General features: G+C 42.3%; 1 protein-coding gene across 2 annotated transcripts in view; it reads left to right on the top strand.

The window, feature by feature from the left end:
• The window catches only part of ece2a (endothelin converting enzyme 2a), a 65,241-nt gene that overhangs the window by 18,324 nt on the left and 22,460 nt on the right, over nucleotides 1-24,457 (top strand). For both annotated transcript variants that reach the window (XM_041055497.1, XM_041055498.1), the window contains exon 3: nucleotides 13,610-13,893. In XM_041055497.1, the coding sequence (XP_040911431.1) occupies nucleotides 13,610-13,893 (284 nt within the window). The remainder of the gene's footprint in view (nucleotides 1-13,609; nucleotides 13,894-24,457) is intronic.

Genomic DNA, 24,457 nt, shown 5'->3' with positions numbered 1-24,457 from the left:
GCGATGATGTAACGACTTTTTGGCAGCAGACTTTACCCTCACCAAGCATTATGTTCTCCCATTTTTCTGAGAACTGCCCCGTCTCTGTCTCTGCCTCCCACTCTTCCCACTCCGGCCATTTTTTTAAGGTCTTAATCTTGCTCCCAATGCATTTCCCAGCAATAGCTCAATTGGGATGAAGGGTGAGGGGAATGAGATTGAAGTGGGGAGAGAATTTGGGAACGTTCCCAGATGATTTGGTGCTCCAGTTGTATGACTATAAGGCTATAAAGGCTTAAAAAGAGAGGAGGGGAGCTCTGTAGAACGTGGATGTCGTAATGAGTAAAAGGATGATGGCTAATGGGACTTTGCAGCCTCCTGCCTCGGCCATTTCTGGCGTCAAATGTCTTTTCTCCAGGCATGGCATCATCTTCTAAGTGATATGTAGGAGCATTTTTTAAGACTGCTTCACTAAATGTTTCAGACCTGTAAATTGCCACCAACTTCTCAAATTTGTTCAACAAAAAATCTAGTGCTGTGATTATCACTGTTTTCCCCAATGGAAGAAACTTTTTTTTTTACTGGCAGCCTTAAAGTAAAGTGCTACAATGCTCTACTTACTATTCATGTTATTAATGTTTACATACTTGCAAGCTGAAAGAAATTAACAATGAATACCTCTACCTTTCTGTCATCCTATGGACATTACTAGTGACTATCTCTCAAATATCTGACAAGTCCAGAGTATCACTAACGGTGAAGATCAGTGAATTGATTCATACATTAAGAGCCACATTAGAAATATATAATTAAAATCAGAAATTAAATCAGAGTTGCATTTTGCCCTTAACTTTGAGATTTGTTCTCCAATGTCACCCCTTAATGAAGCATAAATTACATGATGCACAAAATGTTTAATTAATACCTGAAAGTTACTCAGTTTAGCCCAGAAGGGAACAAATGTGTACAAACGAAACTTTCATTTTGGATCTCAAAGTAAAAAATATATCAAATGCGTTATATTCCACAGAGTTTGTAATTTTGTCTTCTTTTCATTGACCTCCGCATCGTGTAAAGAAGCCTACATTTCTTTGGGGACACACTCCCTGTTGCTATTGTAATTGTATCCCCTGCAGTCTGAACCTAAACCTGAGACAGTCCCTGGAGAGGTGTGAGCTTTGTCATAGATCAGCCTCCTGGGCCAGGAAATGAGGTGCGTGTCATCAGAGGACTCTCGGTGTGTTAACCTCCTCACAGGGACACAGCTGCATGACATCACCCTATGATCGCACATGCTGGCTCAGTTTACTACTTAGCTTTGAATCTGATTGTCACTGACTGCTAGACAGCCCTTGGCCTTGGCACCCCATAGTCTTTGCACACGTATATATATGAATGGCCGTTTGACTGCAGATAGAAAATGTATCATGTCAAGGCTCTTCAGCCATTCATCGACTAACACTGATTTCAATCTGTGTCCAGTGTTACTGTTATTATTTATTTATTTATTTATTTATTTATTTTTGTATGTGCGTGTGTGTAATGTTTGTTTTATTGTTTGTTGAGGGCTGGGCAAGAGGGGAGGGGCAGCTGCTATGCTCTATTTTGAAGAGGACCGGTTATTATGAAGTAAAGCTGTTTAATCTACAGACTCACTGCTCTCTCTCTCTCTCTCTCTCTCTCTCTCTCTCTCTCTCTCTCTCTCTCTCTCTCTCTCTCTCTCTCTCTCTCTCTCTGTCTCTCTCTCTCTCTCTCTCTCTCTCTCTCTCTCTGTGTGTGTACAATAACCCTCAGAGACTTCTTTTCCTCTCAAATGGCTAATCCTGCTTGAATAGTTTTGTGTACTGGTGCAGCCCACCTGAGCATTCGTGTTTGTGTATGTTTGTCACAAACATGCAAAAGAATCATAAAAATTTTAATCAGTAGTCATGGTCCCAGGAGGATGAAGCCTACTCACTGGTGATTAGGGCAAGGTGGCATGGCCAAGAATTTATACTACAGTATAATCTAAAGCATAGATGGTAATAGTATATATTATTATCATTATATTATTGTTCTTTGCTTGTTGCAATTCCTCCTTTGTGTGTGCAGCGGTCTTAGCCATTTCTTTGTTTCCAAAGAAAGCAGGAAGGGCTCTCTTGTTTTGCAGACAATTTGCTGGGGCAGGCTGACAACGAATCCTCCTCCTCTTTTCACCAGACTAGGTACAGTTTAGTCCATGCAAAAATCCATACCATCCATGCCATTTTTACCATCCACTGTACTGGTGATCCCCTGGCTTTTCATTTAGCACCAGCCGCAGGTTGACATTGTAAGCCATTAATTTTAATTCATAACCAAATCCCTGCAAAACTAAATGTGTTTGTCAGCCACAAAGTGGCTCTGTAATTGAAGGATTTTGGTTGTATCATGCCAACTTTGTACTATAAATCTTGATACTATATATTTGGTGATGTACGTGTGTGCAGGTGTTCGTATGTCTGATTGTTGCATTACTTATGTGTAGTCCGTTGTATTTCTTCTACTTGTTCTTAAATGTTTAGATGTCTGTTACTGGGTATTTTTTGTGGGTTTGGTGTCTAAATATATCTTCAATAAAGAAATATTTCATAGCCTGAAAACAGTGGAACCCCTCTCATAACCTGTTGTCTCAGATGTGTGTGTGTGTGTGTGTGTGTGTGTGTGTGTGTGTGTGTGTGTGTGTGTGTGTGTGTGTGTGTGTGTGAGAGAGACAGAGACAGAGAGAGAGAGAGAGAGAGAGAGAGAGAGAGAGAGAGTTAAGCAGGGGTAGCAGTGGGTTCAGGACTGGTGCCAGACTCAGCGCTTAGCCTGGCACTTGCCTTATCAAACAGCGTGTGTGTGTGTGTGTGTCGAGACTTGGGACCTGTGCTGTGCTCTCTCATCAAGTATGCAGTTGGAGTTGACGCTGCAGCAGCGATGCCTAATAGAGAAAGCAGAAGAGAGAAGAGAGAGTTAGAGAAAGATTTTGAATACGTCATGCCACCCACTCACTTCCAGCCTCTCCTCTCTCCTCTTTATCGTCGCACTTGCCAATTACTCCTTTTCACACTCATCCATCTCAGCCTGCTCTTCTTCCGCATCTTTCCCCTTTCACTCTCCACCCCACCCACTAAATTCCTCCGCTCTTATCCTTATTCATAGCCCCAGCCATTCACATCCCTCGCTCTCCCATTTCCACCAAATTGAATGTCATTCATACCTCTCTCTCAATCCCCTGCAGCCTGGAAAGAGCTGTTCAGAGTTTCAGCAGCCCTCCTCACACTGCATCAAGCCTCAGAGCATCACAGATATTACTACTGTGACATTCACAGCTCCTCCACAGATTTTTTTTTTTTTTTTTTTTTTTCAAAAGGTGGAGATTGGATGGTGTTTAGAGGGAGCCTATGGGGAGATATTGACCACATAACTTCTGTGTCACACACACAATCTGACTTCTTTTCATGTGATCCTTCTCACCTCCTCCTCCTCTTGTTTCTTGCTTTTCTCATGGATGAAGAACATCCAGTTCCTGCCAAACAGGAAGTGGTTGTGATTCAGTGATAACAGACTATCCTGTGTGTGTTTCAATGTGTGTATCTCATGTTGTACAGTCCAGTTCGGTCCAGTTCTCAGTCACTAGGGCAGTAGATTCTTGCAGCACGACCTTCCTTGATCCATCCTCTAGCATGTACCGGCCGAATGCAGATGACTGAAAGAAGTGTATGCACAGCTGACGCGGTGATAAATAACAGTTTCCTGACGAAGTATCAGACTGGATGAATCAAAGTGTGTGCGTCTGTCAGAGAGTGATGGAGAGTAACGATGAGGCAATGGCATATTGTATGTAGCAGAAGTCCAGTGGAGGGGATGAAGCATGCAGCATTAATCACCATCTTCATCAACCAGCCTGTATCAGAGGCTGACTCACTCTTCATTAGCAACTTCACTGCTGTCAGCTGCTCGCTAGTAGCCCAAATGCTGACTGCGGACCACGCTGTCATGTCAGTACACACTACAGTAACTATTTTGGAAAGTCTATCATTTTGAATGGACTGATGCAACTCTGTGCCTTTATTAGACTATATGTAGGCCAATGTGGAATCTACACAAGCCTGCCATTGTATTCTGAAGTCCTAGTTCCACCTGGTCTATGTAGACATTCATTATGATAAGCAGTGCATGTGTTTGTGTGTTGTATCATAAATTGTCAACACCTGCAGCATTTTATTAGAGAGGCACACAGCAGTTTTAGCCATTTAAACTAAGTGGCACAGATGTTAATGGGCTATCAGTGAATGTCATTTAACAACTTAGTTTATGCACTGCCACATTATATAAACGGGGAAGGTGGTGTTTAATGGAGTTGGCGGTTTGAAGTTTAACATAAAATGTTTCCCGCAGTTAAATATTAATGTGCTCTGTGAAGGAAAGTGACTGAGCTCCTTATCAAAGTTCGGTAGCCCTGCACCCGTATCCCTCCAGGCGGTGATTATAGGACATGTCGAAAAGGACAGTTTTGGTTTGGATAGGGGTTAATGTTCCGCCTCATTTTTGACACTTATTTGAACCAGAAAACCTGAAAAGGAGCTGACTCAATGGACATGAGACATCTGTCAGTCAAACAAACAGAATAATCAAGTTTATATTGTGATTCAACAAATACATTTTAGTACAGCTGTTTTCACTCGCTATCACACAGTGTAGAATGTTAGAGTGTTTGTTTTTTCTTTAAATTAGCAAATAATTCATTGTTATTCATAATGTTGTAACAGGCCGACCATCAGTTTTGGCAGCTTTGATGACAACTGTCACCTGGCAAAAATTTTTAAAGCACAGAAAACCTACTCTGTATATCATTTTAACATTTAAAAAGATAGAGCTGTCTTTTTCTAAATATGAAGATATATCTGACTATGCTTGATTCCTGTGTAAACCATATGATGCTGAATGATTTAGGGTCCCTGAGTGTTTCAGTGCTCTGAGTGAGCTGTTGTCAGGGGCCTTGAATTTCCAGCAGCAGCACCCTTTATTGAGACCTCACACTCAGATCAGACTATGGCACAATGACACTGCAGAGAGACATGCTATTTCCTCCTGCAGGGATCAATATGCTTGGTCAGCCATAAAGCTCCCACACTGGGCCGGCCCTCATCTGTAAAACCTGATCCATACTGCATAATCACACCAAGGTCAGGCAACAGAGCCATTTACATATAGACGCAGGCACCTTGAACTGACAAACTTGCCTGCCAACCAGGCAGAAAATGAACTAGTCAAGTTTGAGCCTCTGTGCGTATGTGTGTGTGTTAAGTGTTTGTGTGCGTGTTTGAGGCATAATGTTAGGGAGGCTCACACTGAGCGTGTGTGTGCGTGTGTTTAAAACTTCAGAGTACCTGTGCTTTTTCGGCCATTTCATTTTGTCACAGACGTGGTCTTGGTAGGTGGCTAATTGAAAATGCCCATACTGCTGTTACTTTCTCTTCCCCCTCTACACAACAGTGTGTGCGTATCTGTGCGCGCATGTCTCTGTGTGTATTTATTTGTGTTCTTGTTCACAGCATGTGTTAGACTATCCACCAAATTTACACTTACTGGGATGCTGAGATTTTTCCCAAGTTTTGGCCTCATTTAAATCTTACCTCACACACAAATTTAGAAGAAAAGGCTGACGAAATCTGCAGTTCTTCTCGCAGTAAATGTCATTGTAACATCTAACTTGTGCTAATTGCCATCAAAATCTGCGAGGGATCTTTGTCAGCTCGTCTCCGTGCCTTCGCAGTCTTATTTCACAGACTTTATCTCTCTGACTTTGCCTAATCTTTACTGTTATGCTGTGCTGTGTCTTCCTGCTGCAGAGGTCTGCACCGAATCCTCATTGCACGCAGTTACAGGGAAGTACCTGACAGTGACAGTGGTGTCTCTGCAAGTCTTGCATCGTATAGCTTTATACAGCATGTTAGTGGGGGCTGTTATGGAAATGGAAGAAAAACAAAAAGCACCTTTTTTCTTCTATCTACATACAGTACATCTGTACCTCTGCTGTGGTTGTTTCTGTCTGCTCTGTGTGTGTGTGTGTGTGTGTGTGTGTGTGTGTGTGTGTGTGTGTGTGTGTGTGTGTGTGTGTGTGTGTGTGTGTGTGTGTGTGTGTGTGTGTGTACAGGTCACAGTACAGGTGAGGAGGATTAGTCAGATTAAAGGGAGCAGAGAAATATTTCCTGGGAATCTGATTGCACATACTCACATTCACGCACTCACAGTTTCTTGCTGAATCATGACCTTCCTCTCTGCTGCTACACCAGGGACTGACTGACAGATTAAAACACTGCCAGTCAAAGAGAACACACACACACACAAACACACAAACACACAAACACAGGCACGTACTTTCTTGCTAGAACACCCTCATGGAAAAATAAATATTGGTGCCTCTGCAACTGACTCAGCAGCCATAATAAATATCAAGGGGAGTGAGATGGGAAAGCTGTTGACAGACACAGCTGTTAACACAAATGTGCAAGCAAACAGGCCAGGACAAGCTTTTCCGGTTCAGTGTAACTCATGCAGGTTGTATGACCTGACAAAGGTTGTGACAATATGGATTTTTCCACTGCAGCGATAAGACGCCACACTGTGGCCACTGAAACTAACAGAGAAAGCTGGTATTGGGTTTGCTCCTGAGGTGAAATACTGGCTTATTTACATAATGTGAACCCCTCATGTGTCAGATTCATTGTACAGTTGGGATACACTGCACTGTAGCACACACTGAGCAACTTTAGTAACCGAAAAACTTGAATAAATAAAATGAGAAGGATATTGAATGGAGCCCTTTCAAGGCTTCGATGTGCATGAAACCCTCGGGTTTGGATCATTTGTACAAACGATGGGCAATTGATTTAAAAGTCAAAGTTACAGGTCCATGTACATAAAAGCACAAGTAAATAAGGTAACTACGACTCCCAATGTGTGTTTTGCTTAGAAATATCTAGTCAGTTTGCTTAAAATTCTGTTCCCACTAATGCAAACATGTTTTTGGAAAAAAAAAAAAAAATAGATAAAAATACTTCCATAACTGACCTCCATAACTTTCATAACTGACATCTCCTTCCACTTGCTGTCACTTGAGCATAACTCTATTGAACACCTATGGGAGATTTTGGTGTAGCTGTCCTCAACTACCATCATCAAAACACCAAATGAGGAAATATCTTGTGTTCCATCCCTCTAGTGGAGTCAGTAGAAATGTAATTTGTCATCCATGTGTATTTGTGACTGGGATGCCACGATGCGATGATGAGTATACTTTGATACGCTGTGTGGGGCGTTGATGGATCCGCTGAGAGTTTTGTGCAGCCACTTCAGTGGGCTGAAAACTGGGTGGGAGACAGATATGGACACAATAGCTACTAGACATGCTGTATAAATAGTTTATTGTGATCGTGGTTACCGATCTACTTGTTTTACTGTGCCATTATTTTTATTATTTTCAGGGAGGATCATTTGTTGTTGTTCCTGGAAGTATAACGGATCACAACATTGTCCTTTACAAGGACCTGATCTGCAGTGACACACCTGACTCACGCTTTGTCTGTGTGTGTGTGTGTGTGTGCGTGCGTGCGTGCGTGCATGTGTGTGTGTGTGTGTGCCCCCAGTAGTTCTTCAGTTACACATCGAGGACAGATCAAATTGCATCATTTGGGCTCTCTACCACACACACTTTCTGTCCGTCTGCCTCCCTCTCTCGCTCCCACTCTTCGTCACCCCTGTTGCTCTCAGCTCGCCCACTTTGTCTGACAGCTGCCCACTCTTCATGTTAGTGCTCTATCCATCATTCTCGATCTCCAGGCTTTCGCCACGGCACAGTAGGTTTTTTCGGCCGTTGTTTGACCCGGCTAAGGACAGAGAGGGTTTTAAATGCGGACTGTAGTGCTGCAGCTTCCACATTTGAGTGTTTTTCTTTGAGCAGAGGGTGAAGTATAAAGCATTTAGGCTCCCAGTTTAAAAAAAAAAATTATGTGCAGCGAATGCTGAACTCGTGGTATTGTTTCAAATTCTGGCAGGAAAGGTAACAAGGCATAAATAGTAATATAAAGATGGTGGTGGGTGGCTTTTAATAACTGTTAGTTCTGGTTAAAAAAGTGAGAAAAGATGGCTCCCTGTTCTCCCTGCCATCTACTAAGCCCCCGTTCCTGGTGCCTGTTGGTGTTTTGGATCTGAGAGAAGCTTCAGGCTGCATGCCACTACAGCGAGGCAGATTCATACAATGGAGTCCTTCCAAAAGTCCTCCATCTCTCATACACACACACACACACAGGCTCACACTCCATCAAACAGTCACACTGTCATGGGCACACGCTTAATTATTCAGTCGCTAATTATCTCGTATACCCAGTTATGTAACTGAGGTTGCTTTTGTGAGTGGAGGGAAGAAGAGACTTTTGAGGGGAGCTTACTGGAAAAGCAGAGCTTTTTTTTTTTTTTTTTTTAAGAGAATTTTCATCTGGCTTCGCTGCTGATGCAACTTCTCTGGAGCATCTGTAACTGCTTTGAAAAACATGAAAATAAAGATGTATCTATATGTAGTGAAGATGCAGAGATGGTGTGTGAGAGACAAAATGCACACATGCTTAACCACACAGCCATTTGTGTGTTTAGATCACCGTAAATGGCTGCTAGTTTGTCATGTGCTGTGTGTACAAGTACAAAGTGTAATATGAAGACGTTTAGAATAGGGGAAAGGATTTTGTATATATCCAGTGAGAGATGCTCAGCTCCATCGAGATGAAGCTGGTTTGTTCACCCCGTCGTCCATCTCTTTTCCCATCTCTCCTTTGCTTATTTCTCCTCTGTCTTTTTCCATCTTCATCTCCACCTTTCTCTCTCTTATCTCATTGTACTAGTTTTCTCAGCTCTCCCTTCATTCTGGTTTTCTGCCATGCTTTTTTTTGTGGCAGAAAAGATTCTTCCTTTGCTCATTTTATTGTTTCCTCTTCTCTCCATTTTATTTTGGCCTCTTTTGCTTTCTTTTTCTCCATTCATGACTTTCATTCTCACTCTTCTTTAATTTTTATTACTCCTTGTGTCCCCTCTCTCTTCCAGTGTCTTATCTTCCTTTATTCCCTCCACCTCTACCTCCCCTCCATCCTTCCTGAATCTTCGCTGTCCTCTGTCTCAATGTGAGGCCAAAACAAGCTGAAAAAGGCTCTTTGCAGTCAGCACATCTCTTGAAAATTGTGAGAAACTCAGCTGAAATTGTTAATACAGATCAATAATGGGGTCAGTACGCTTCAAACAAACAAGCATGCTCATTTCTCAAGCTTGACAGGAATACTCCATCTTAAGAGTCTATACAAGTCAAACAAATTAAAGACCATGATTGTGTGTAAATGTCCAGAAATTCTTATCACATACACATTTATGCTTAATTAATCAGAAAACACTGGACTATGACTTAGAGGGAAGATAACAAGACATAATTGGTTAAAACAAGGCCCAGTATGACACTGTCGACTTGCATCATTGTCCCGATGCGCACACACACACAAGCACAGAGACACGTGCAGGCTTCTTGTGATCTGACGCGACCACTCACAGTCAAAGTTAATCACACATTGTGCACAAAACTGCATCAACATTTGCTTCAGCAGCTGCCAATGATGTCACGATGGTAAATTATTTTCCATCTCCATTTTTATTTAAAGCAGTTCACGCTTGCTTAACATTCAAGTGTCTGGTTACTGTTTGGACTGATAACATACCGCATCCACACATTCATCAGCTCAACTCACTCACATACAGCCACGTGATTAATGTGTATGTACATGTATACAATCACATACAAAAACAAGGCTCCACAAGGCACTTTTCACTTGTTGACATTTACAGTAGATGCAGCTGAACTCTGTGAAGCGTCACCATGGCATCAGTTTACGTCGGGCTAGCCCAGAGCCGGCTGGGCGTGCGGGGGTGGTGTTGCTCGAGCGCGTGTGGACATCACCTTTCATCAGTCCTGGCTGCTCTCCCCATCCTTAATGTGTCTAAACCAATCTGGGATGTGAATGAATACCGTGAATGCCTCTGACATCATGGAGTTTCCACTGCTGTGCTCGGCTCTCCTCAGAGATAGCAGCTTTGATATTTTACACTGTTGGCTAACTCGCAGGGGTTCCCCACCCACTACCCCTCCTGACCATAGATGGACTCTAGAGAGTCACTGTTTATGTGGAGAGAGGTCAGCAGATGGCTCAAAGGTCAAGGAGCCTGACTCTAAAGTAATGAAGTTACTATAAAAGAACATAAATCTTAGACATTTTTGCTGTAGTCCAAATTAAGAAGTGACTGCTTTATTTTGTACACATTTTTGTATGAAGCATAAATGGAAATCCAGATAATTTGATGGAACAGCGCTTCTGAGGTGGAAAACAAGCTTTGCAAACATTTCATGTAGTCATTAAAGTACAGTTCAGAGTTTACATCAACCAGTGCACACTCTGCTGTAACATTATCCTGTATACCTGTGCTATAAATGAGGTGAGTACCCATGGTTCCTTGCCAGCTTGATGATTTGTTGTAGGAAAGTGGTGTTATTTGTGGAAAATTATAGATACATCAACAGGTGCCTTTAATTTTTTTATAAAACCCAATAGAACCATCTCAGCCTTCCAATTTGGTGAAACAGTTTTGTCTCTCAGGAAAATGCTGTTTTGCGGCCCTTTCCCTCACGCTTAGTAACCCGGCCATTTGCGAGCAGCAGTGGAATGCTGCGTTATTCCAGTGGATTACCTCAAAGCAGTGAGTCTCCACATCTGTGAGAGTCACATGTTAAGCTTCTCCGTGAATATCAAAGGCTTTGTCAGGTCAGACATACAATCCGGTACCATTGTTGGACAGAGCATCTCTGAGTCTGCAGGAAGGAACCACCTCCATGTTTGGACAACATTCCTCTCTGACCTAGCAGCTGGTGCGCTTCTTCTCCTATTTTAAAAAATCTTGTTTGTGCAGAATGTCCTGTGTAAATGGACACAGAGAGGCAAACATGACTAACAAACAGTTTACACATGTCACAAACGGATGACAGATGTTCCCCACAGTTTGTTTTTGCAGATTTGTTATGTGTGGTATGATACGTTTTAAGACCAGGACTCAAATTTTCCATCACACACATACACATACACTCACACAGCCAGCAGAACGATGTGATATGACACCTCTAACTTTAGTCGCCCTCTCTGCCGCTCTGGAAAATCCAGTTAGGATACGCTCTCTGGCTATCAGTAGATTTTAGCTTACTCGCTTCCAGCTGGAGGAAAAACAGACTCCAGGCTCCAGATTGGCCTGAGCTGGCCTGGTATCCTGAATAAACCCTTGTCACATAAACACACAGGGTACACACAAACACAAACTGGGATCTGAATGTGCAGTGCACCTTGTTAGAGCTCGTCTTTGGCTGTGTATGTGTGTGTGTGTGTGTGTGTGTGCACATGCGCGGGCAGCTTGATGAGCGTAAAGGTCATAGGTTGCGGGGGGCACCATCTGATGTCACTGACCCAAAATAAGAGTAGTGTCCTTGATGACAGCCTGGCAACTATAATTGTCGTGACAACCCCTAGGAATGAGCTGTCATGTGACACCCCTTCCTCAGAGCCGAGTACGTGGAAAAAGAAAACACACACACTCACACACACACAGCTGTGTCAGCGGGGAGAGCCCTTTGGAAACAATGTCTAGCTTGCTTGGGGATCGGAGAGTGGAGTGCAGGAATGATTTAACCCACTCTGCAGAACACCAAATGTGGGCATGAAACTGGGGCTATAGATCCTCATTTTGACCCTAAATTGAAGAGTGGTTGCAAAAGGGTTGTGTTTGTTTCCATAAAGTATGATGCCAACATTTTTATGCTGTTTCTGACCCTTTTTGAGTGGAAGGAATTTTCAAGTGTTGCTATAACTCATACCTTGTTTGTGAAGTCGCCTTTCCTCCATATTTTCCGAAGCTGTTGCTTGCTTTTGGCACACACATAGTAAGATTAAACTCATCTAAAATAACCTGTGGAGCTTGTGTAATTCAATTCTGGCACATTCTCTCATATTCCAGCCATCCATAAAGCAAGTGTTCAACTATTTGAGTCTGACAAGCAGCGTTGACATAGTTCCTCTCTTGTTTTGAAGCCAGCATCACAGAGAGAGCCATCGGGGGACGGCACAGCTCCAACCCTCTGTTGTCTAAAACACACAACACACGCACATTTGTGTGCAAAAGCAGACTGATATCGCTGGTGGAGTGTATGTGGCACTGGATTCTCTTGCTGCACAATGTTTTGATGTATCTGTGGCCACATTTTTCCTCTCCTTGTCACTTTAATTCTGTTTTCATCAGTTTTTATCTCACATCTACTGTCTTTCGGTTTCCCATGTATGTCTGTACGTGTGAATTAATGTCTGCTATGATTGTACAACATGAGGTTTCTACATGTACGGCACCAACACACACATCTAAATAGGTTACAAATGTGTTGTTTAGTGTGTTAGGCTGAATCTGTCTCACACACACACTCATGCACACATGCATACTTTTGGAGGGCTGGTAATTAGTGGAAGCAGTAAGGTGATAACAAGCGCCAGCCACACGTTTGCAACCGAGGTGTCAATGCCAACGTGCTGCCGGAAGTCACAGCCCCAACTGTCTCACTTTGTCCCCCTTCTCAGGCAGATACCCATAATTCACAGACATGTGAACATACGCACTTTAAAGTGTAATATGACAATTTTAAGGCTCGCATAGAAGAACCTCACCTTTACTGAAACAGAAAATGTCTATCAGGTTAGTGTATGTGCCTCCCCCCTAGTTTTCCTCCTACTCCTATCTTTCCCTCTTTTCTTGTGCCTTTTCTTCTCCACCCACTCCTCCTCCATCTATACCATCTATGAGTCATCTGATCCAAAAGGTGAGATGCTGCGTTCAGTAGATTATTTTCATCTTGTCTCGCTGCAGAGAGGTTATCTTCACTTTTCTTTGGTCCTCTTTTTATTTCTCTCCTTGGCTTTCATCCATCTGTCACCCAGTGATGAGCTACAAGTTAAAGCCTTGTTGCTGTGACGATCAGTTTGGAGCCTGTGTCATGTCAGAATAGGCTGCATCCCCCCCAAACACACTTTATACAGTGCATTCAGTTATGTTGCAGCCTTATGCTAAAATCATTTCAATTCAGTTTTTCTCCCTCATCAAAATGCACTCAAGTAGGTTTTTGGGTATGACGTGACAAGCTTTGCACAACTGGATTTGGGGATTTTCGGCCGTTCAGCGGATCCTCTCAAGCTGTGTCAGGTTGGGTGGGGACTGTCAGTGGACAGCCATTTTCAGGTCTCTCCAGAGATGTTCGATTGGGTTCATGCCACGCAAGGACATTCGCAGAGTTGTCCCTAAGCCACTCTTGAGTTATGTTGGCTCTGTGCTTGGGTCATTGTCCCATTGGAGTACGAGCCTTTGGCCCAGTTAGATGGTATTGGGCAGGTGATGAGAGGTATCTGGTTTTCTTTAGACATGATGCTTAGAACGGCATCTTTTTGCTCACCCAACATGTCTCTATTTTAACTTCTGTCCTTCTCTTTCTCTCTCATTTCTTTCCCTTCAGGTTGTGGAAACAGCAGCATGAGCGGCGACATGTACAGTGCGGGCTACCATTCGATCACCAACATAGATTACTCCTCGGTCTGCATCAGTACAATGACCGACAGGTACAGCGACTGCCCAGGTATGACCTGGCATCAGATGGACGTACGCCAGCTATGCTTCCCCAACACGTCCTTTGATGTCGTCCTCGAGAAGGCCACGCTGGACGCCATCATGGTGGAAGAGAAGTCACCTTGGGAAGTGTCCCCTCAGACGGCCTGCTTCATTCACCAAGCACTTACAGAGGTATCGATAAAAGTCTGTGAATCTTCACTAGGGTTTAATATTTTGTAGATTAAGATCCCGGGGTTTGCTGGGAATTCTCACCAAAATCAGTTCAGTTTTCCATGAAAAATACTTGTGGGGATCTGGAATTTTTAGCATAAACCCTCTTGTGTTTCTGTGTGTGCTTGTGTGTTTGTGTATTCAAAACGCTCCCTAAATCTTCCCCCAAACCCCCCAAACCTAGCTAAATACTCAAGTCCAACCTTCAGATACCATTATTAGTTATAATGTAAGGAGATCAGGTTTCAGCTGCATTAATGTGTTTTCAGTTAGGTTCAGTGTGATGCAAAATGGTACCTTACAGTCCAGGTGTTTCACAGAGTTTTTGAAAATATAACCAAACGACAGTAAACAAAAAACTACGTAGGCTGTTCAACAAGTTGCTTAATCAGACTTGCAGGTCACCATCCCCAAGTCAGAGTACACAGGGTCAACAGATGTGCATATGGTTGGCTTAATTTTAAAAATCTGACTCTGCCAAAAAAAATGTATTCCTGGAAAGCAGTCACGAGTAAACATTCAACCCTAATTCTGACCTGCTGTACCACACTGTGTTTGATCTGCTAGCCCAACCATTCTGGCCTCCAATTTGTATCAATCACCTGCGGTGTGCTCATATTTGTTACCATGTCCTCCAGACATACAGTGGTTCTTGACAACAGTATGCGAGGCTGTGTCTGGTTAGCTCCAAACGAGTAACACTAAGCAACTTCCATAGCCTGATTCATTTCTGTCGGAGTTGGAAGATGATTTGTTTTGGAAGACTGGAATAGCAGTGATGCATATAACAAAAGGTCAGCTTGAAAAAATGTATATTCTATAGATTGGTCCAGTTTTATTGATCTGTCCTTTACTCATCAGTACTATGCAAACCACGAGTCCCTACATGCCTGTGATGGTTTGAATGCTCTGCTACAACAAGAGTTTATCCGTATCCATGACAGTGAAATCGGTAATAGTGGCACTTTACGTTTCCACTTCATCTCCGCAGTCCATCAGTTGACTTACACGACGTTGAGTGCCCTTCAGCTGCCAGCTGCAGCTCTAACCACCACTGTGTAAATGTGACAATGATTATGTTTTGGCCATTAGCCATGCTTGACCTTGACACACTAAGACAAGAGAACACCGCTATCAACTGAAGTAGGTGACTCCCGAGCTCTGAATGGCGAAGAATTACTCATGATATACTCACCGCCGCATTTGGATCGACGCTAAACGGGTTTTAATTCAAAGTTTATTTTGCAATTACATGTGTAGTTTAGGCTTCATACACAGACTGAATATATAATTACAGTAAATGCGGTTTTGTAAAAGGTCAGATTGTGTGAATCATTTAATGGATGCAGCTAGCAAATTTATTCTGAAGAAAAACTACACACAAATGAAAATATCATGCTGCTTTTAAGCTGAATGCTTCTCTAAATGAAGTTGCCATCACTAGACTACCAGCAGAGTGTTTTGCTGATGATTTGGCATCATGTCATGTGGGCAGGGGGCCTGGTTTGGTGGCATTTGACAAGTTAAAAAATATACAGAATTCTATCCTGTTCTATCTTATCATCACATTATGTAATGTCCTTGTTCTCAAAGCAGCCAATCGGTGTGATGTTCCCCTTAAAGTGGCTGGACATTCGAGAACCATGCAGTGTTGTGGTTGGTAGTTAGTTACAGTCTGAGTTATGTGCTACCTTGAATTCGTTTGTGTGCCACCTGTGTTTGAAACAGCACTGTGCAGTAACTAGGTAAAATAGATGTCCCTTTGAAATAAAGGGATTTGCACTGAATACATTTACTGTTTGGTTCGTTCAGACAAACAATGTACCCCCAAGAGAAGATGATGCCTGAAAAATGTTATCAGATCGAAGTATTTATAGGATCTTTTGATTTTCCCCAAATCAACTCAGGTTTTAATGTGACAAGCTTAACCAAGGACAAGCTTGACTCAAAAAATAAACAAAGGCATATACTCTGCTGTATGTGGGCCAAGTTTTTAAAGTCGGCGTCTGACAATAGACACACATGCACAAAAAAGCAGACAGTGTCCTGGGTGTTTTCCTCTAACAGAAGGAAGTATTAAAGAAGGATCAGTGAGTGTGTTTGGGGGACAGATGGGAGGATTGGACTTCCGTTCAAAAGAAGTGAAGCTGAACTCACGATGCAGCCCTGTTTGAAAGCCATTACAGTAAGAGAGTCAAGTTCCTTCTCGCTCCTTATCATCTGCTTCTCTTCACACCATCTCTTCTTCTCACTTGTGCCTCTCACTCCGTTTTCCCCTCTTTTCCACTTTCGTTTCTCTCACCTGCTCTATGCTCAGGGCTGTGTGGAGACGGATGATGTGTGATTGTGTTCATATTGTCTTTCTTCTGCACTCCCGAGTGTTGTGCATGTGTGCAAATATCAGTGTGTATGTGTGTAATCACAGAGAAGTCAATAGTCCTCCGCGCTGGTGTATTTTTGCTCTCTCACTGTGGCTTGTATGGGTACAGCAGTCACGATTCCTGTTTATGTGTGTGTGTATGTCTGTGTTTTGCAGGAAAGTGGGAGGTGGGTTCAGAGCCTACTTTCATTCCTTGCAAGAAAACATTCTTACAAAATGAAAAAAAGGGGACAGACGGAGACAGATAAAAGAGAGAAAGAAAAGCGTGAAGAAAGGAACGAAAGTGAGAATGGCTCTGAATAAGCAGGAAAATGGCCTGAGTGAAGGAGAGGGTGATGAGAAGGGAGGAGATCCCTGAAGAATCTTTTGCTAAGTTCACACACAGTGAAGAAGGGATTGAAGGGAGGGGGAAAAGAAAAAAAGGGAAAACTGCATGGCAGCACAGGAGAAAGAGAAAAAGAGGAGGGAAAAGAGAAGGCGTAGGAGACGGAAACCAAGACTGACAGAAAGCTAATGAGCAGTGCGCTAGTGTGAGACCGATGGGGAAGAGAGTAGCAGAGGAGAGGGAGAAAGAGAAGGTGGGAGAGAGGAGGGGAGGGACAAAAGTGGGACGCACTTTGATCTAAAATCTGCTTTGAGGGTGTTCCCTAACAAAAGCGATCATGCTGAGGTAAAAAAAAAAAATTCATTAGTGACAAAGTTCACATCAGTAGATTTCATGTTAGCTTGGTAGCAAACTAGACACATGCATGTTGAAGTATGTTAAGATAATAAGATACAAAGGGAGAAACCTGCACAGAGCAAACAGATCAAATGCATCAGAAAGTGCTGCAAAAATCACACACACAAAAAAAACATCTTCACACAGTCATCGCTGCTTTGCATCAAAGACACACATACTGTATATAGAATCATGGTACAATAGGTGTAACAACAAATACAGTTTTATTTTTGTTGCACACACACACACATGCACACACATGCACACAAACAAAATCTCACAGTCGAGGTCGTGGTGCACTGAAGTGTGAAATTTATTTCACAGCCTGACACGCTCTGTGAATCACTCTTACTGTTGCTATGGCGACTCTTTCGTTGGATATCATCTCAGACTAACACTTTTAATTGCTAACCTTTAGTCCTGTTTAAAGAGGTAAAGACCAGTCCTTGGGCTGGTTCGAAGAGGCAAGTTCTAGTTTTCAGGTAAATGTTGAGGCTTATTTTTCAGTCCTTTTGAAAGAAGTGAATATAAATCTGTGGTTTAAGGTGATACACAGAGATTTTTTCTTTTTCCTTCTCCACTGGGCAGTTAAAGTGCAGAGTCAGCCGAAGAACAGTGTCCCTGGAGTTTTGTTTTTTTTTTGCTCAAAGGAACTGAAGTGGAGATTGTTGATAATGCAAGGTCTGTAATTTTAGCCTAGTTTACAAGTTTGGTAAATTCTGCATAGTGTCAGTGTATTAGTAAGAGGATCTGAATTAAAGCCAAGTCATTCTTCTGTGCAACAAGAAAAACTTTGCCTGAAGAGTTAAAGCTGTGCTTTTAAAACTTTTGGAAGAAGGGAATTTCTTGTGTCTGCTGCAGACCGTTTGTTTTCATAATTTATTCCCCAAATGTAAACTTTGCTTAAACTAAGAACTGGTTTGTTTTGCAGCCAGTATGCGTTTTGGAGATTGTCTGTGGATGTAGAAATGGGGTTTTAATAAGCCCAAGGAGTCATAAGAGTTTTCACTTCTTGCTGTCTGTGGTGACCGGCCCTGCCACATCAATCCAGACTCTTCTTCATCTTGAATATAGTTTGTCATGACCCATTTCTGGTGGCAATCAGGCTTTAAATCGTGTAGTTTGCTCATGGCTTGAAGGATGCAACTTTCAGCGTAACAAAACAAGAAGATGCTTCAACATGTGCCGCTGTTGAAGCCGAACTGTTGTATTTGTTGCACGGTTTTCAATTGCAATTACATTTCACATTTACACAAATTGACACAGTGGGTTTACTTCTTGTTTTACTTGATTACTGATTAAAACCACTACATTTATTAAATGTTAAGTGTTGTCTACATGATATGTAGTGTTAAAGTAGCGCAAACAGAATAATGAAGTCAGTGTAGAGTAACGCCAGTTACACAGAAAAGTCCATTGACACAAATATTCGCCACGAAAAGCTACAGGTCAGACCAGACCAGCTGAGGGTGTAGAAGCAAAACTGCTGAGTGTATTGAACTTGTTTCAGGTGAATTTCCTTTTTCCATTTGTGAGAGGAAAACTTAGTCTTGCTTTAAAGCTCCCTAAACACAAATTTCAGTGAAGTGATATGTTTCTCCTGGCAGACATTTTGACTTGTCAAAGCAGGAAAAGCACAGGTGCAACTACTAACATCAATAGCATATGTGTTGTTAGTTACACCTGCTTTTGAGTCAAAAATTTCAGGCATACAACAAACACCACTGTGAGATTGTTTTTCTTACAGCTCTAGGAACAATGTTACTTGAGCATCGCTTAAGATTTTTACTTCATGTCATGTGTGTACCTCCCCCCACCCCTTTCATCTCCCTCTCTTTCCTTCTGTATGTCTCCCTATGGTAGCTTGGACTGTGTGCAGAAGTAGACCTGCTCCTCTTTTTGTTCTTGGTAATGCTGCAAACTGCAGCAGATACCTATGTTACCAGTTGTGTGCAGCCAAACTGCAGCAGTAGCTGCTCCACTGTTGTTACGCCCAGCTCATACAAGGAGAAGGGAAACATGAACATGCACAGGAAACAGGTGATTTACGTGTTTTTCGGATCCTGTCATTTGTACATGAGGTGTATCTTCTGAATGAAGTGCTAGTTTTGTACAAAGTGCAGTTTGATTCATTCAGATTTTTTTTTGTGCTCGGTTTCAAGCACATTCGAGCCAAACAGAGCATTTTCATATTTTTGTAAGCATCATGCAAGCCCACATTTTCAAGGAATCCCCACCTACACTGGAAAACATATGACTGAGTACCCACCCACCCGACATGGTGGAGAGGCTCATTTCATGACATCATCCTGAGCTGGTTTAATGCAGAGATGGAGGGAGAGAGACAGAGAGAGAGAGAGAGAGAGAGAGAGAGAGAGAGAGAGAGAGAGAGAGAGAGAGAGAGAGAGAGAGAGAGAGAGAGAGAGAGAGAGAGAGAGAGAGAGAGAGAGGAGAGAGAGAGGAGAGAGAGAGAGAGACATTCATTGACATTGATTGGTTGTCCCTGGCTCCTGCTGTGGAGCGTTCTCCCCTGCTCCATTACCGGGAAGCTTGGACGCCTGCCGGGAAGGCGGCCTCAGGGGAACATTCATATTAGAACACAGACACACACACACACATACACATAAGCTCAAGCCTTATTTCTCAGAGTCTGTGAAATGTTTTTATATTTCTTTAATACTCAGTAACATTGTGTACTGACTGCCTGTGCGTGTGTGTGTCTCTCCTTGTCTCTCTTTGTTTCGATGTGTGCATGTTTTCATTGCTGTTTGAACCTTTTGTGCCAGGATAAAGTGGATTACACCAATCCACTTTATTCTCCCTTTCTTTTCACACTCTCCCTTTTCTATTTCACACGTTGGTGTACAGTAAAAGGCAAAGCTTAAAAAGACACTGAAAAAGGAGGCTCACTTTGAAGGTATCCACTTAATTTCTGACATTTTCAACATAGATTCAGTCCAATCTGCACTTTCTATTTCTAGCATTCTCATGTGTATTTATTTATTTATGTATTTGCTACATAAAACATGGACATGAAGTGTTGAACTTGCTTGGCAACACGGATTTATTTTCTCAGCACGGTTGAACTCGAAAAGGTCTTTTGATCTTTAGTGTTGTAGTGTAAGCATTGTCACTGAAATTGTCCCCAGTAAAGCAACAGGTGCAATTAACACCATTAAAAATATGCAGAATTACCTATTAGTAGTCCCTGTTTGCAATTTACCCATGGATATGCAAACAACTATCTCTGAATTACTTTGATAGTGAAGAATACTTAAAAACTTGATAATTCGTTGGCAAGTTCTTGAGATATAAGGAGCATCTTTTTGTATCATTTCTAAGCACATTTATAGACATTTATTTGCAGTGGACACCAGAGACAGTGATATCTTTGGGAGGTGTAAGTCACAAAAATATGTGTATCCTTTCTCAGCATTCAGATTTGATTGAGCTATGATTCAAAGAACTTACGGCATTCAGACACTTGGGTTTTTAAAGTACCTTAATTGCATTTCAGTCCCCAGCAGTATCTTTGCATCACGTCTCTCCCTCTCCTTGCCCCCCTTCAGCTATCCCGCACAGTTTGAAAACCTCTGTGTTAGTGGATAAAAATTAATTAGGATTCTGTAGGTCTATTAAAGGTTAGGAAGAAAGTTTTTAGTCTCTGCAGCCAAAGTGAAGCTATAAACTTTTGAAACCTGATTAATTTTTTTCTTTATGTGTTTATGTTTATCGACAAGCCTCATGAGCCCTTTCCGCCCACATTTGTGTATATATACACACACACACACACACACACACACACACACACACACACACACATACTGTGGTAATTGTATATGCATGTGTGTTCATCCCAAACTGCAGATTAGTGTGTGTGTTTTTGTTTGCTTGTGTTTGTAAACTGAAATTTGCATATCTGCAGGCAGACCTGCATGAGTATGTGTTCATATATACATATTACTGTGCATGCATGCTTTTGTGTTTATTTCTGCATCATTCTGTGTGTGTGTACCTCTATGGTTTTTCCCTGTGTGTGCGTGTGCGCGTGTGAAAGGGTGCTGGCCCGATGAGCCCTCTCCTCTCCAGTTCCAGTGGATGGAAAGTAGAGCAGTGGAGCACACGTGAGGGAGAGGGAGCGTGGGTGATTGCAGTTCTGGTTGCGCATGTGTAGAGATGTGAGGATGGGATCAGTGACAGTGTGCGAGTGCGTTTGTATATTCCTGCAGAGTGTCTTTTTATTTTTTCATGTGCACTTTCGCTTCTTGTGCTGCATGCATGTGCGTATCGGATTACAAAATGTGTGTGCGTGTGCACATACATTCACACATCTGCATCTGTGCATACGTCTTTACATGTGGTGTTTTGTGTATATACGTGTGTGTGTGCGCGCGTGTCAAGGGACGGGCTGATGAGCCGAGGCTCCCGGCTCTCTAGAGATTTTCGTACACAGGCATGACTCTCTGCACGTGCTCAGTCATACATACTCTCGCCACTCACATTGGCAGATGGCCTGCCCCAAACACACACAAACCACCACCAAAACAGCACATACAAACAAAAAAATCTATTTATTTTGTGCCATATTGAGCATATATTATAGACATTTAATGTTGGCGTTCAGCGAGTAGCATCTGAAAATGTAATTCTTTGTAAAATTGTCTCTCTTGTAAACGCTAAAAATAATTTTCCCCCTCTTGTGAATGAAGAGCTTAGTCAGGAAGAATGGATTTGAGAGACAAACGTGTGCACCTGTGGTCTTATGATATCATCAGGCCATTAGATATATTTCTGTTTTCACATTGTTTACATGCTCCCTCTTATCTTCTGTCCTGGTTTCATCCCCAGTCCTCTCTGCACTCTTCACTTCATGCTCGCTCTTTCTCTCTGTGGATACTGTTGTTAATCCAGCGTTAAGGTTTGTCCCAGCTGTTAATAGGGAAGCCCCCAAAGCCAGATGCAATCCCTCTTTTCCCTTGTACACACACATACCCTCCCTCCGCCTCTCTCATTTAAACACTCTCTCTCTCTCTTTCTCACACACACACACACACACACACACACACACACACACACACACACACAGAGAGCGACTGTTTCAAGTGTACAAGACCAACCACACGGATCTAACATGTCCAGTAATGTACTGGCATGGGTTGGCAGATTCAACTCTGTTAAACATGAGTCATTGGTAAATCTCATAAATGTGACTGCATGCTGTAATGCACACTTAATGCAGTCACACACACACACGCAGTTTTAGTCTCAATCCCTTGTAATGTCATCTGCACATATGATTGCATTATTACTGCGGTGAAAAATTGCATGGCTTTCTCCCTCTTTTACACAGCACATACAATAAAATCTGTACACAAGACAGATTATAATCTACAGGGACTGCCTTTCAGTGGTGTGTGTGTGTGTGTGTGGGAACAATAAGTAGAGAGAAAGAAAGATTCAGAATATAAAGGCACATGTGCACAATAAAAGAGTATTATCAACAACACGATACACACTATAACATACCTGGTGAGAAACGTGATGAAAATGTCTTTGCAAGCCGGTCTTATATTTTTCAATATGAAACAAAAGGACTTATTGAAATGAAATATATTTTAAACGAATAAAAAGTAAAGAACATTTTGAACTTCTAAAACAGAAACTTTTAAAACCTGTGAATACCTGCGCCATAGCAAGGGGCAAGCCCAAAATCAGGTAAACATGTGGTATGTGCATGCACATTCACGCACACACACAGAATGTCCTGCCCAGCTCACCGTTGCCTAGACGACCAGTGTGGACTACAGAGCACTGTTCCTATGGAAACAACCGATGCCTAAAGGAGGAAGATCATTAATTGGAATAAGAGAATATAGGAGAGAGGGATGAAGAAAACTAGAGACAAGGGAAAGAGACTGAGGGGATGATAATGAGTGTAGCTGCTCAGCAGAGGTGTGGTCAGAGGATGGGAAAACAAATACTGATACACAGTGTTGTTTACAGTGTTTTTCCTGTATCAATTTATCATTTCAGTTCGATTTTCTGCTAATTGTCACTGTTAATAAGACATTTGTGTCCATTTGCTTGTTTATCCATGCGACATAAGGTAAATACGACCTGGTAGTGAGTAAAAAGGGGGGGGGGGAATCCATATTTAGAGGGGATGTGTGTAAAATGTAGGCCACAGTGAAGTGGAGTGGAGTACAGCTGTTGAAGAAGGTTAGTAGACTACACAAATCTCCCATGAGTGTGTATGTGTGTGTGTATGACACTAGTCCACTAGATACCCAGCAAGGTACAATATGATTATGTTTTGGTAGACCCAACCTAACTGTTTTGCTCTTGTGTCCCGCCTTCGTGCTAAGCTAAGCGGCTGGCTGCAGCCTTATTATTCACAGGCAGATAAACAGAAGATATTGATTTTCTCATTTAATGTAACTATCCTCTAGAGAGCAAATAGGTGAGTATCCCCAGACACCAAACAGTGGCTTTAACAAAAATGTAAACATTAAAAGCCCCCAAAGGTTGCTGATTATTGTAGTTCTGTTTCAGTAGATTGTGAGGTGTTCATCTTATATTTCTGCATAGACTCCAGCAACTGAAAGAAATAGGGCAAGTAAGTAAACCCTTCTACGGTGTTCCTGCATTATTGTTCCAGAATTTAAGTTGTAGTGACACAATTGCACACACAAACATACACAACTAAGTGTCTTTCCATTTCTTTTTTACAGACACTTCAACAAACACTGCCTACACTTTGAATTTTTAAAATTGTTAATAATTAGTATTATTCATATAGAGTGCACTGTTCCTCAGTTAGCTGCAGTGTCTGAAAGCTTCTTCGATAGGATGCAGTCTCCCTCTCTCCTCTCTGCCTCCATCCATATCTTTCTTCTCTTTTGTTCTTCGATCACAGAGTGTTAGAATGCAGAGGAATCGATACAGACACTTTTCTCTCATTAAGGCCCCTCAAAGTCAGAGAGGAGGGAGGGAGGGAGGGAGAAGTAGGAGGCTTGCCTGAAATGCTTCGTGTTTATTTGTTCCTGTTTGCTTCTCCTGTTGAAAGTTATCCTTACAGTTGAGGAGGGTTCCTGGCGGCCAAGTCCATTTTGCATTTGTCCCAGTCCACGCCCCATGTAGACGCTGGCTGTGCGTTGTCCTACTTGTGTTGTCGTCTGGCTGTGGACAGATTAATCTGCAGTATCAGCTCACTGAGTATCATGTTTGTCTATAATTACACATTATAGAGAATGTATTCTGTCACGCATTGCACATTAAAAGATCAAGGACACAAGCGAACATGCAGGCTTATGCTCATGAGACTATTATTACTCCACATGATGGTATAGTCAGCATGGAGGGGGGTCAGGGAAACTTCTCTCATCCAGTGTGAAGAAAAACATTGCTCTTGTCTCACAAGGCAC

This window comes from Toxotes jaculatrix, chromosome 14 (assembly GCF_017976425.1).
Source record: "Toxotes jaculatrix isolate fToxJac2 chromosome 14, fToxJac2.pri, whole genome shotgun sequence".
Taxonomy (NCBI): domain Eukaryota; kingdom Metazoa; phylum Chordata; class Actinopteri; family Toxotidae; genus Toxotes; species Toxotes jaculatrix.
The sequence above is the reverse complement of the archived record's forward strand: the minus strand, read 5'-3'. Positions and strand labels throughout refer to the sequence as shown.